General features: G+C 38.1%; 1 protein-coding gene across 1 annotated transcript; it reads left to right on the top strand.

Annotated features, from left to right (window-relative positions):
• The first annotated feature begins 249 nt into the window (after positions 1 to 249).
• Positions 250 to 8,473, top strand: LOC139709083 (exosome complex component RRP41-like). Its single transcript, XM_071621045.1, has 3 exons — positions 250 to 420; positions 6,466 to 6,672; positions 7,804 to 8,473. The coding sequence occupies exons 1-3, from the start codon at positions 250 to 252 to the stop codon at positions 8,167 to 8,169; spliced, it is 744 nt and encodes a 247-aa protein (XP_071477146.1). The 3' UTR covers positions 8,170 to 8,473.
• The last annotated feature ends 6,266 nt before the right edge of the window (positions 8,474 to 14,739 follow it).

The raw sequence follows: 14,739 nt of genomic DNA on the forward strand, positions 1-14,739 counted from the left end.
AAGAGACCGGTTTCCAACTTTTACTCAAAAATGCCTCTAACACTTTTTTAGAGAGCCCTTTTTCAGAAATCCCACTAGACTATAAAGTGAGGGCTGAGAGAGGCAGGGATACAAGTACACACGTGTGTGCATGATCCTGATCCTACGGATCTTTGATGTACACCGCGTGTACACATTACACTGTAGTTATGTGTATACATTTTGCATAGCAGGGTACTAGTACCATACCGCGGTACCGCAAGAAAAGTAATGGCCGGGCTTGAGCTGCTCTCCGATGAGGGTTTCCGGCTAGATGGGCGCCGACCATCTGAATTGAGGAAGATTCGATGTCGACTAGGTGTTTTTGACAAGGCAGATGGGTCTGCTTACATGGAACAAGGAAATACTAAGGTCCTTGCTACCGTTTATGGACCACATGAGGTATGCATCTATTGTATTGGCTTCAGTCCCATACGCTGTAATTCATGTTGGTATAGTTGCTGTACCACTTGCACTTCACCCTTCACTTTCTTGACATGTCGAAGATAAGATACAGACAATACTACTAGTGTAGTGTCAGTACAACAGGACAGGTTAGACCTTCGATCATACGCCTGCAGATCCTGCTGAACTAAGTCCACTGGTGCCTACACACAAACCAGAATCAGAGAGTCGATTAGCGTTGCTCAGAAGAGGAGGAAGAAAATGCAGATGATGTCAATAATACGTCATTCACACAGAGTGATATTGGTTCACCACTTCATATGTCGGTAATCATGTAGAAATGCACACCTACCGTTCGCTTCGCCGTTTGTCAATCAAATTTTGTGCAACTCTTGGAGATGCTAAATTCAACCATATCAGAGAGTTTTCATAGAATTAGAAAGCCGAAAAGGGAAGAAAAATGAGAAATCGGAGTTGAAAAGTACGTCGGTCGCGATCATAGTTCCGACGTAGTAAGCAGTGCATCGATTTCACAGAGAACGATGTCAACGATTATAATTCGATTCTGGTAGTCTCTAATTAGCCGCTTACTAACAATATTAACACGACTTGTGCAATACGTGTGGGCCCTAGATCTACTTTCATTTTCGTATTTTTTCTCATTCTTTTCAGTGCCACTATCATGATTATCACTACTTAAATTAGTTTTTTCTATTGATACAGATTATTCATACCAGGATTTAGACGTCCTTCCTTTAGAAATTGTGGCAAGTATTAATGTTATCATGACAAAAGTTAATGATTTAATTTGAATAATGTTGAAGGGAAAAGAATGAGGTTGAAGGAAAAGTGGAAGAAAAGAGTAAGGCTATTAGAAGGAGGGAGAGAGAGAAAGAGAGAGAAAAGAAGATGAGGAGGAAGTTGAATTCGAAGGGGATTTGTTGTTTGTTTCTGGTGATGGTAAATGGTATTAAATTCATGTTTTTAATTGATAAGTTCAATTTATAGTATAAATTATTGTTTTTATGATAGTAACGCTATTCATTATTCCATTTCATTTTATTAATTATGTATACAAGAACTGCAACCCCAATATTTGCTTTTGTTTCGTAGTAAGGTCCATTTTATTATCTTTTATTGTTTTGCACACACATTATCCTCCCATCATTCAGTCAGCAAAATAAGTTGACAGATACAATGTTTTGTATACAGTCAAACGCAGCACGCAGGAGAAAATTAACTAAAACAACAAAAAACAGACGCATCGAGATCACTTTCTTTCTTCAACTTTTTACTGTTAAGCCGAAGTAATTATTGTGGTTAAACACCAAACAAGCGGCTGTATCACAGACTACAACGATCGATCATCATCATTATATCGCTTTTCCCCATAATCGATCATCAATCATGCTACGCTGATACAGCCGTCGGATCGGCGTACTTTTGAGTCAAAATTAGCTACTTTTCTTCTGTAATTGGCTATGAAATTTCATGAAACCATCAGATATGGTTCATCTTGACATTTCTGATAGCCACGAGAAGTTTTTATCGACAAATTAAGGAAGGAAATGGTAGGTGTGCATGGTGTGCATTTCTACATGATTACCCATATGTCTTCACCCAGTAGAAAAGTTGTAAGACCTAGGAAATCTAACTTCCGATCCATTAAGATCCCTAATGTCAACTGCCAAAGTATTCGCGCCAAAAAACAGTCTTTCCATCTCCTGATGCAAATACATGATCCAGAAGTTGTCATTGGTACTGAATCATGCATATGGTTATCGTCATCAGTCAATAATAATGAGGTATTCCCAACTGATCAGTATCATATTGAGAGAAGAGATAGACCTAATGACCCTCATGGTGGAGTATTTATTGCTACTAAGAGAGAACTTCTAGCTACAAGAGAAATTGAACTTGAAACAGATTGTGAAATTCTCTGGTGTAAATTAAATATGGCGGGATCTAAGACTCTACATATAGCTGCGTACTACAGGCCTCATGAAAATGACGAAGAGAGTCTTGCAGAGCTTCAACGATCCCTTTGTAAATTGAATCGCGATCATATGGTAGTCATAGGAGGTGATTTTAACCTACCTGGATGGGATTGGGAAACAAGACAGGTGAAAGCATGTCATCACCCAGCGCTTCATCATGCTTTTGGTTCTATGCTTGATGACCATGGGTTAACGCAGGTAGTTATGGAAACAACCAGGAAAGAAAACGTCCTTGATCTATTCCTAGTAAATAATCCAACGTTAGTCACTGATTTCTCAGTTGTACCAGGCATTTCAGATCATGATTGCCCAATTCTCACGATTGCTGGTTGTCCAACTCGCCAGAAGCTAGTAAGAAGGAAAATTAACATCTACAGCAAAGCGGATTGGGAGAAATTTGCTGATTTCATGCAAGGTGTAGGCAAGGAAATTGAAGATAAGCTTGACTTTTGCTCAGTGAATGAGGCTTGGGTTATGTTCAAGAATGGAATAGAGAAGGGAATGACAGAGTTTGTTCCACATAAGATGACATCCAAAAAGAATGACATACCTTGGATTTCAAACAAGATTAAAAGGTTGATCAAAAGGAGAGATAGGTTGAACAAAAAAAGTCCGAACATGAAATTGAGAAACCACGGGGTAGTCCCTTTTCAATTGGAGGAAGAGTTGAAAGCAGTTAAGAAATCACTGCAACAGGAGCTAAGGAGGGCTTATTGGAATTATGTGGAATCTCTTTTTTCTATCGATGAAGATACCACAGAATTTGAGAGTATGAAGAGATTTTGGGGCTTCATCAAACACAACAGAACTGATAATACAGGAATAAGAGAACTGAAAAGTGATGGTATTACGATCACTGATCCAATTGCAAAAGCTGAAGCATTGAACCAACAGTTCAAAAGTGTTTTCACCAAGGAAACTCCCATACCGAATGACTTACTACCGGAAACCCCAGACTTTGAAGAAATGGAGGATATTTTGTTTACATCAAAGGGTGTAGAGAAGTTGCTTTGTGGTTTGAAGACATATAAGGCCCCTGGACCGGATGGTATAACTCCACAAGTCTTGAAGCAGCTGGCAAAAATTCTGGCTCTAATTCTTTGCAATATATTCCGGTTGTCATATGAATCAAGTGAAATACCAAATGATTGGCGTGAAGCAAATGTTGTACCAGTCTACAAGAAAGGTAATCGATCTACTCCTGTAAACTACCGCCCCATTTCGCTGACATGTATTTGCTGTAAACTAATGGAGCACGTTTTAGCCAGCAAAATTATGAAGCACGGGGACGAAAATAACATCATTTTTCCCCTGCAATATGGCTTCCGTAAGAACATGTCATGTGAACAACAATTACTTGGTTTCACAAGCGATTTACATAGGAACTTGGATGCAGGACGTCAAACGGATGTTATAGTCATGGATTTTTCAAAAGCTTTTGACAAGGTTGGGCATAAGCGGCTTTTACGTAAACTGGACTACTATGGTATCAGGGGGAAAAATCTGAAATGGACTCAAAGTTTTCTCAATGGAAGAAGTCAGAGGGTTGTTTTGGATGGTATTAAATCTTCTTCAGTAGCGGTAGGATCTGGAGTGCCTCAGGGGTCGGTTCTTGGGCCTTGCCTCTTTCTACTTTACATCAATGACTTGCCTGATGGTCTCGCGTCAAAGGTTCGCCTTTTTGCCGATGATGCAATTTCTTACATGACCATCGACAATCAACATCATACGCAAAATCTTCAAGAGGACCTAAACAAAATTGGTGACTGGGCGAAAAAATGGATGATGGATTTGAACACAGATAAGTGTAAGGTTTTGACAATATCCAGGAAAAGAAGTAAGGTGCAACACGTGTATCATCTAAATAACGCCCCTCTTGAATCTGTTGAATCCGTGAAGTACTTGGGTGTAACCATCACTTCTGATTTGAAGTGGACCCAACACATTAACAATACTGTCAATAAAGCCAATAACGTGCTTGCATTTCTAAAATGCAATCTTCGCATAAAATCTGATGTTAAAGCCACAGCTTACAAAACGTTGGTTCGACCAATTGTTGAGTATGCTTCCACAGTTTGGGACCCATCTACCAAGAACCTAATCCACCAAGTGGAAATGGTCCAGAGAAGAGCTGCGCGATTCACTTTAAATCGCTACCATAACACCTCGAGTGTCACCAAAATGCTACAAGAACTTAATTGGACCACTCTGGAACAGCGCAGAGAAAATGACAGGCTAATTATGATGTACAAAATACACAATAATTTCACTCCTCTTTCAGCACAGGACTATATCATCAAACAGGCTACTCAGTTAACGAGAGCCTCGCAACCACACTCCTACCAGGTACCATATTCGAGAACTGAATCGCATCGCCATTCGTTCTTCCCAAGAACTGTAAGGAACTGGAATTCCCTGTCGTCAGAAATTGTTTCAGCGCCATCTGTGGGATCATTTCGAAACCGTCTAACGGTTGATCACAGTGGCTAGTATTTTCGTCAAATTTTCTATGTGCTTGTAAATATCTGTAAATAAATTGTATTATAATGTAAATAGCACCAGTCTGCAAGAATCTTCAGTCTATTGAAGGAGGCAGACTTAATCAGAAGAAGAAGAAGAAGAAGAATCTCATAGCCAAGTTAATTAATGTAGATCTAGTAATCAACAAACTTGGCAATGAAGACATGGAGACAGGCGACGATAATAAAAGTAAATAAAAACTAACAATGTTACTTGTTTAATAGAGGGAGACAAATTGAAGAAAATACACAGCTCAATGTTAAATGTTCTTTCACATATACGTTCCAAGGCCACTGTAGAAAAGCATATGAATTTATCAAATTCTGCAAAATCTATCAAATCGCACCAAAATCACTGGAAATAAAACACATTGATAAATAAAGCATATTTCCAGTCACCTACCCATACAAAAATTTGAGCCTAATCGGTTGTCAGGAAGCGTTGATATCAACTTCTACTTTCATGTCATCTCTCATCAGAAAAGACATGATAATCAATATATCACTTGAGTCACTCTCTCTTTGCAAGGGATTGCAGCGCACTCTGCCTGAGTGCACCATCTGAAACTGAAGTTAGCTTAGCCATTTGATATTAGGCAATGAATCTTTCAAGTCAAATAGATGGGGAGCTAAAAACCAGTATTTGTGGCCTATGTGGCAAGATTAGAAAATGTCAGTTGAATTGAGAAATGTGTGTGTTCAAATGTCTGCCTTTGTCTGTCTGTGTCAATTCATGTGTGTTCTTGTGCGTTTGTAGGAACTGCATTTCTCAACAGATTTCTTTCAACTTGTCATAATTTTGTACATTGATTTTTTTTAGCTTCTTAGGGGCATTTCATGAAGTGTTTTTCCGACAAATTTATCAGACAAATTTGCATTCAGCCAATCAGATGCAAGGATTTCAGTAGCTTATACAAGTAACAGTTTGTCAGAAAAAAATCCAACCAAAAAGCTTAATGAAATGCCCCCCTGGTTGCTTGAAAGATACACTGCATAATGTTAGATGACCATCTTCAGTTTCAGATTGCAATCGTTTGTAAAGAATGAGATGTTTTGAGCGATGACATGAAAGTCAATGTTAAATACTGCTTCCTGATAACCTATTTTTTTCAAATGTTTGTGAGTGATTGGAAATGGGCTTAAAGTATTTCCTGTGATTTTGATGCAATTTAGGCGTGTGGAATTTGAGATACAATGAAGGATACAAAAGTGCACTGATGCCGTGAATATGTCTGTTGACTGGTGGTAGAAACAGGTGACAACAATTTGTTCGATGTTTTGGATGATCAGTTTTTGCAGGACACATACTGAAATCGATACTGCTATCAATATGATGTCCTACCAGTACTAACAGATGTAATACCCTTGCTTCTATGATATAAACAAAAGGTTTCATATTAAACTGTACCAACTCAACTGCAGATTTAGTTCAATATCATTGCTTTAACCTGATACCTTGATATGATTAGCGTGAGTATTACCTGATGTTGCTGATATCTTTCATATCATGTGCATTTCTATTTTAGGTACTGGGAGGGAGAAACAAGCCCCAACATGACAAAGTGACCATTAACTGTCAGTACAGCATGGCTACTTTCAGCACAAACGAACGAAAGAAGCGTCCAGCAGGGGACCGCAAATCCATCGAGATGTCACTGCACCTGCAGAGGACGTTTGAGGCCACCATAGAAACACAGCTCTACCCTCGATCTCAGATTGACATCTATGTTCAGGTATAAAATCATTGAGTTTCTGCCAAATGTTTGTGTGTATTTTCTCAGTCTAACTTGTTTTTGGTTTTAAAATATCTACAGGCTTTCACTTTGATTGGACTTATTTTTTCAAAGGGTAAAAAAGCCACCCCCCCCCCCCCAAAAAAAAAAGGGGGGGGGGATAAGAATAAATTGTCCTAAAGCCCTTGTCCCAAAAAAGGAACAACTACTCTCAAAATGATGTCACATTTCATTTTTGTTTGTTTAAAACTTGATATTGGTATAAGGTGTGTCACTGAAATTCATTTAGATTTTCCCAAATTTGATGTGTCTGAGTTTGTTTGGTAGTACCGTAGTGGTCAATGTCAAATTTCATGAATCCCATTTCACAAAGAAATTCAGTTATTGTACAATGTAATGTACAGTATTTGCAGCCTCCATGATTAAAAAAGAATGAATAAATTATCGAAAATTCCCTGCAGTGATAAGTTTTTGTCATGCTGCTATCATACTAATTGCCATTATTTGAAGTTAAAGTATGGAATAGTGTTTTATGAAGTGTGTCACACAACATACATTGTACTTTGTATTATTGAAGAATAGCATGAGCTGTGATGTAACAGATGTCAATGACGAGCAAATTCACTCGTTCATACTTCTGGCTTTCTGTCTCCAGGGTCAGAAATCAAAGCTCACTGTGAAGCGTTTGGAAGGAATCTCACTGCCCTACTGCAGAAATTTGGTCATTGTCAGATTACTAGTGGCTACAGGATTGAACATTGCAACATACCTGTTAACATTATGCTGTCATGATGCATTATGCTTATAGATATCACTATTGACAGAGAAAATAAAAGCCGATCTTGTAGAAGGCACAGAGAAGAAAAGGAAATTGAATTTAGTGAATTGTATGTGTATAATGTAATATGATGCAATGTCCAGAGTAACATGTGAAGGGAAAAAAAAAATTAAAGAGCTTTTATTTTTTTAAACCCTGACTTGGTGTGGGATGCTCAGTTTTTAGACTTTCAATCATGGGTGAAAATCAGCTAGACATGAACAGGAATGGTTAATGTATACCATATTTCTGTGTCACTGTGGAGTGCACAGTGGAATATACATTAATGGTCTTTTCGTATGTTTATTCTGCAGATTCTTCAGGCTGATGGAGGCAATTATTGCGCAAGTGTCAATGCAGCCACGCTGGCCATCATCGATGCGGGCATTCCGATGAAGGACTACGTGTGCGCGTGCTCGTCCAGCTTCGTCAGCGACACGCCCCTTGCCGATGTGAGCTACCTCGAGGAGTCGCAGGGTGGCCCTGTGGTGACCGTCGCCATGCTCCCGAAGTCGGAACAAATCGCGCTCTTCAAGATGGACTCTCCGCTGCACGTTGACCACCTGGAAAAGGTGCTGGACACAGCGAGCAGTGGATGCAAGGACATGTACGCCGTAATGGACAGGGCAGTGCGGGACCACGTCAGCCAGATAGCCAGGAGCATGGAAAGCAGCAGTTGATACTGCAATATTGTCTTTCACTGTCTGGGGATGGGGTGTCAGGTTGCAAACTTGTGTCATCATATTTTGAACAGCTTCTAGCAGCTGTCGTGTAGCCAATGCACCTGCAAGACTGTAGCATTGCAATTTCTGCCCTGGAGAATGTAGCTTATGCAAGAAATGCATGGACAATGCGCTTGATAAGGGTGTGTGCATTATAACATGATACAGTGTATTTAGTAAAAAGGGTTGCAGATTTGCAGCTTATTCATACTTTTGGAGAAAACTAGAAAAATGTTTAAATAGATGTTGATGCGGGTGATCATGTTGAGGTATATAGCAAGTTGACAAAGTCACTCAGACTATGAAAATACACCTTCATAGGAAATTTTGATGTTTTGTTTTGATCCCCTGACTGCGTGTGTATGTTTACAGGTAGCAGCAATAACTTTAAATTCTCATTACAGTAGTTACTGCTTATTTATACAGATCTTTCTGATTTCCGAACTTAGATTAAGATAAGTTTATGACATCCTTGGCTTTTCTACATGTCACCACCTTTCAAAATACTACAAATGTATCTCTTTCTTGCAGCATCATTTCCTTGAAGGTGCAAATCATGGAGAAAATAAATTATGCCAGTACTCTACATTAGGCATGAAAGTTTCATGTGACAGCCTCATTTCTTTGGTTTTGTTTGACGTAGTAAAATACAATGTAAATCTACCGTGGAACAGGATAACAGATTTTATCATGTGATTACATAATTGCCTGTGTATGAGCTACCCAATACCTTTTTGCTTGTGGGAATACCTTCAAAATATTGGATACGGTTAATCCACAGTAGCAGCAGACTTTGTGCTGGCGTCACTACTTTTGATATTGTGTTTTTATTACCACCTACAGTGTATTTGGGTTTTCTTTTCTTTTTTTTAACTGTCATCACTATTCTATTTGGTTTTAACCAAATATGTACGGTACATGATTTAACCCTAATCAGGCCGGGCTTTTTTGGCCATGCTTAAACCAAAGGGGGGACGGATATCCCCCCCCCCCCCCCCCCCCCCACGTCATAATCTACAAGATTGTGTCATAAGATTTTTTGAAACAATCAATTTCTAATTTAAATTAATTAATTATGCAAATTATGCTCAAGATCATATTTTAGCCTAATTAAAAGCATTGAGAGTCTACTTTTTGGTCTGTATATCTGTTTTTAGCATATTCAACAATTGTACATCACAAAAACTATTAAAACTCATTTCAATTCTTATGTATTTTAATGTTTTCAGAATTTCTTATGTATTTCATTGTTTTTCAACTTTTGTTTTTCTTTGTTTTTTTATTGGAAATTGTCACTGACCACTTTTCTGCCATAATTAGCATAAAATTAATCAATGAAAGTGATTAATTGTAAAAATAATCCGGTTTTTATGACTTTCATGACAGAGCACTGTTTTCCATAGGAAATGTACACAAAATCACAAAATTGTGCCCGTTTTGGGGCGACATGCCGTTACAAAAATGGGCGTGGCTTCGAAAAAAAATGCGCAGACGTTGCAAATTTGGTCTCGAAAGTTGCACGAGACTTGAATGAAGAAAGTCAAGAAGCCTCGCGACGAGGCCTTCTCGCGTTACAGAATTATAGTGCGAAACGTCGAGGGGGGGGGGGGGCGGATTCTGCCCCTGGCCCTGTTAGGGTTAACATACTGAAGTACAATGTTATATATATATACATATATATATATATATATATATATATATATATATATATATATATATATATATATATATATATATATATACATATATATACATATAATATATATATATATATATATATATATATATATATATATATATATATATATATATATACTGTACTTCTTAACATGTTTGTGTGTGTGTTTGTGTGTGAGAGGGAGAAAGAGAGAAAGATAATTTTATGAATACATAAGTTTTTAGAGTTCTAGTAGTCTTGAATATGTGAACAATTTATCTAAGATCAACTTGTCTTTGTTGTCATGATTTTCTATCGACATCGGTATGGGATCACTTTGTTTTACTTTGTTTCTGAATATCTTAGCCATTTTAAAACCGATTTCCACCAAATAAAGATTGAATTCCTCTTAGAATTTCATAAAGCAGTTTCTCAGTATCGCACAAAAAGTTAAAGCAGGACTCGGCTTTTAACTTTTTGCGAGATACTGAACTAACACTCTATGAAATGGTAAATAGCATACAATTCTAAGAGGAATTGAAAGTTTCTTTGATGAAAATTGGCTTGGAAATGGCTGAGATATCCAAAAACAAAGTAAATCAAAGCGATCCTAATACAATGTAAAAGGTGGGTCCCACTTTTTATAAGGATTGCTTTCTTTTGGATATCTAAGCCATTTCAAAACCATTTTCATCAAATAAACTTTGAATCCTTTTAGAATTATATGTTCTTTCATATTTTATATGAAGTTTCTCATCTCAAAAAAATCATGATAAAAAAAAAAAAAAACACTGGAAACCTGAAACCCCATCTCACCCAAAACTATGAACCCTTTAAGAAGAGAAGTGAGAGGGATGAAAAGTCAAGAAAAGAAAGGTGGTGGGGGGGGGGGGGGGGGGGTTCCAGCAACATCGATAGCATATCAGTCTCTTTGAAATGTCGGCAGAATGCAACGTTCGCTGAATCATGTACTTTTGGATGGAAAGTAACTTTTACTATAATGTCCCATCTACTAGACTTTGTTCAATGATACAAGAGATGAGAATTACGGCCTCCTTTGAAGCAGGTTTCCTTGTCAAAATCTATCCAAAGGAGAGCATTTTGTCTCCAGGCAGGGAGGCAGTACATGTAAATATCTGTCACACTCATATGATGTAGTCTGACTTCCCGTGTTTCAGGGAAAGTGTAACACTATACAAATGACGCACAGGTCTGAGTGTGGCAGTCGGAATTGTGTGCATAAGGTAACTATGGAATGCTTCACTCACGAGGCAAAACCAAGTGGGTTTAGGCTAAATTCCATAGTAACCGCATGCACACTATTCCGACTGATGCACGAAAAGACATGTGCATCATCTGTGTTATAGAATGGGGACAATTTTCTTGCCAAAATTCCATTTTTCTATGTTACCCTATGGCAAATTTACTGGATGCATTTCCTTTAGGCTTGCCATAGATGAAAGCCCGAAAATCATGCATCCAGTACTTCAAAACCATGCATTCAGTAATTACTGGATGCATGGCAAAAGTACTGGATGCATGATTTTTCAGCCAATAGGCATCTCGTACTGAGTGCGCAAACGCTTGTTAGTGCGCGGAGCTTTGTTACAAGTGCGATAACATGTTTACCACTGTGAGGCAGTGTGTGGCCAGTAGAAAATCCACACACAGTTCTCGACCAATGAGATCGCAGGATTCTCGCTACCCATTCTATAATATCTTATATCCTTGATATCTCATGTGGCTGAAATGGCAATTTGACATACCCATGAGAAACCAATAATGTAAAGCCAACCTAAAATAGTCCCAGCATTCTCATTATGTGAAGAATCTGAAACATTTTTGCTTGAAAGTGAAGCCCTATAAAATGAGGTTTCATTCTGCAAGTACTGTACATACTTTTGAGTGTTGTCCACTAAACATGAAACAATTTTGAATTCATAGAATCACACCACACTCACAGACACAGAAACAAACTTCTTTTGAATTCTAGCTTGTTTATTTCACAAAATTCAACGGAACATTTTGCAGATCTGTCATCTGCCTGTACAAAAGAAATATACTCTCTACCTTGCTCACTACAAGATGATTAACATCTCTCATTTGAAGTCTTTTGAGTTTCTTTCCACGTTTAGCGCGCACCGCAAAATATCGTGCAGTCTTCTACACTTCTTCCATTAGCCGTCTTCAAATTCCTTGAATGCCATTAACTTGCTGCCCTCAAAATCGTGCTATCACTTCAAAATTCCTGTGTGGCAACGTTCTCCTTACTTGAACTTCTCTGTAAAACCCTAAAATAAAATGCAGTTAGTTAGGGCTGGTTACACCACTAGATGTGCTGCCCACGACTCTTCATTTTTTGGACACCCTTTGCCAATCCTTTCCATCTGAGAAGAGTCAACACCATGTTTAAGTGCCACCACACAATTGGGACTGCGCATATCACTTCAAAATGGTGCTCATGACAAGCATTCAAATAGCCCCTTGATGATTTTGGTCACAAGAAATTTCTCCAAGAGAAAATCATTCGACCTTCAGCTACATGGTTTTTCTGCAAATCCTATATCGTCGCTGGGGTGACAAGACCTTGTATCTGAAATTTTGGTGAAAATTACTTTTTCTGATAACGGTCAGATAATCAGTCAAGTGATGTCCTGTCCAAATCCTAGCTGTCTTACCTAAAAAATGAGGCCACCACGGCATGTCAAAGGAATGTCTATCCTATTGGATACAGTGCTTTGGCTGCCATGTTTTTTTGTTCTCCTGGACATTTGACATTTTGTAGATATGAGGTCTATACTTTGAATTGTGTGAATTAGAAAAAAAAAAGAAAAAAAAGATTAACTGACCGAGTCAGAATAATGTCTTTTTTTAAAATAATTTCATTAGTTGTTCTCCAAAAATATTCTTGTCTACGCTTACAAACACACATATAAATGATATCTCCTTTAACATGCTATGGTAATGAGAGCATTTCTACACAATTAACAGTAGCTTTCTGTTTGTTTCCTATTCCAATACAGGGACCGTTCCTGTTCCTATTTTACTGCTGCGAAATACTCTCATCATTGATACATGTTTCTCTGTAACTCCTGCCATCCAAATTGTGTGCTGGCACCCCTAGGAGCAATAACTCAACACTGTCTTTCATTCATTCATTAACATCTCCTAACTGTTCAAATCAACTTCATTCTCTAGTTTATGTATTATATCAAAGGAAAAGTACACTTGTTTTCTACATTTTCCACCTTCCATGGCAATAAAATGACTTTCCAGTAATACACATCGTTTTCTCAAATGATTCACAAATTTTTCATTCAATCCATTTGATTCAAACTCAAGAAATGATCTCACTTTTCCATTTTTTGTCTTCAAGGAAACAACCCAAGTCTGAATACAAAATTCTCAGTCGTATGACATTCAAGTGAAATTACATGAAAATGTTTTTTTTTTTTTTCCTAGGTCGAAGTTAAAGCTCAATATATGTATAGACAATTTACACACTGAAGTGCTTCCGGTGACAACCGTGCTGGTATCAATAATTATCCATCCATCATTTGGATGGGACTTAAATAAACTTGTAGTATGATCACATGTTCAGCTACAAGTATTTACAAAAATAACAATACCATTGCTTTCATGGCTTTTGTCCCTGGACAGTGGAGTTTCATACGCTGCTTCCTTGCTAAAAGAATCTCCCGTAACATTTGTCAGAATTACTCCGATGTCATATTGCCCAAGCCACATATCAACAAGACTTCAGTAGAACGAGGCTTCATCTCACCTCTCTGGTCACTTCTGTATTTTATATTCTTTGTAAAGCGCAGTGGCACTTGAAACACATAGAAAATTTCTAAGTGGCAATACAATCTATCTATCTTGCCAATGGCTTGGAAGTATGCGAACACTGGGAGGGTGTCTGCGCTTTCATTTGCTCAATTCAATACCAAGTGTTGGTGGTGACCACACATTGCACCGTTAGTCACTGATGGTCTCCCAACAGCATCACCATCACTTAACTTCTACATGGCAGTCCATCTGCTTCAAAAACAAAATATGCTATTTTTAATACTGACATGAATGACAACACATGGAAAGATCTGCTTCGCAATGTTCCTCTTTCTTCCAACAATCAACATGCATGTAATGTGTGCACAAGGGTGGTTAGACAATACATAAATGGAGATGCACCTAACTCTGGAAACTTTTGGTTGTTTTCCATCAGAAAGTTGGGAGCATGTGCAGCATTGCTGCTATTCCTAAACGTAGAATGTAGTGAAAGAGGGTTACATATCCCTTTAAAACTTCTTTCATTGGTAAGACGTTAGGGTGGACAATGCAACCACTGCCTAAATTCCATGATCATATCCAGTTGGCACACTACTATGTTACTCTGTCAAACAATAGGAGCGCACCAAATTGCCTAGAATACCTTTGAATATACACCTCTTTGCTTTGGGTGCTGTATTTTAACCAAAACTGGGAGGTTCAGTATGTCTTACAACAGTTGATTTATGCACTGATATAATGATGCACTTGACTTATTGCATAACCCATCAAATCATATTTTCTTCTCATTTTCCAAGTCACCCAGTTATGGCCAACATTAGTTACTGTATACACTGTTATTTTCGCGAGGGTTTGATTTTCGCGAATTTCGCGAATCACACGGCTGGACCGCTAATTTAACACGCGAAAATGTCGCCATACACTAGGCTATTAGTGTACTTATGATAGCCTCGGTGTCAAATCACGAAAACAACATCTCACGAAAATGTCCGTGACCTCCTCATTCGCGAAAATATCTGTACGCGAAAATAACAGCTTGTACAGTAGTGTTTTAAAACTGACTAGGTCTATACCAAACAGTA

This window comes from Diadema antillarum, unplaced genomic scaffold (genome assembly GCF_040938485.1).
Source record: "Diadema antillarum isolate AM-2024a unplaced genomic scaffold, OU_Dant_1.0 seq00001404_RagTag, whole genome shotgun sequence".
Taxonomy (NCBI): Eukaryota; Metazoa; Echinodermata; class Echinoidea; order Diadematoida; family Diadematidae; genus Diadema; species Diadema antillarum.

Coding starts and splice junctions, on each gene's coding strand:
- LOC139709083 (XM_071621045.1), top strand. CDS start 250: ATGGCCGGGCTTGAGCTGCTCTCCGATGAGGGTTTCCGGCTAGATGGG. Junction 421..6,465: donor CCGTTTATGGACCACATGAG/GTATGCATCTAT, acceptor TTTCTATTTTAG/GTACTGGGAGGGAGAAACAA. Junction 6,673..7,803: donor AGATTGACATCTATGTTCAG/GTATAAAATCAT, acceptor TTTATTCTGCAG/ATTCTTCAGGCTGATGGAGG.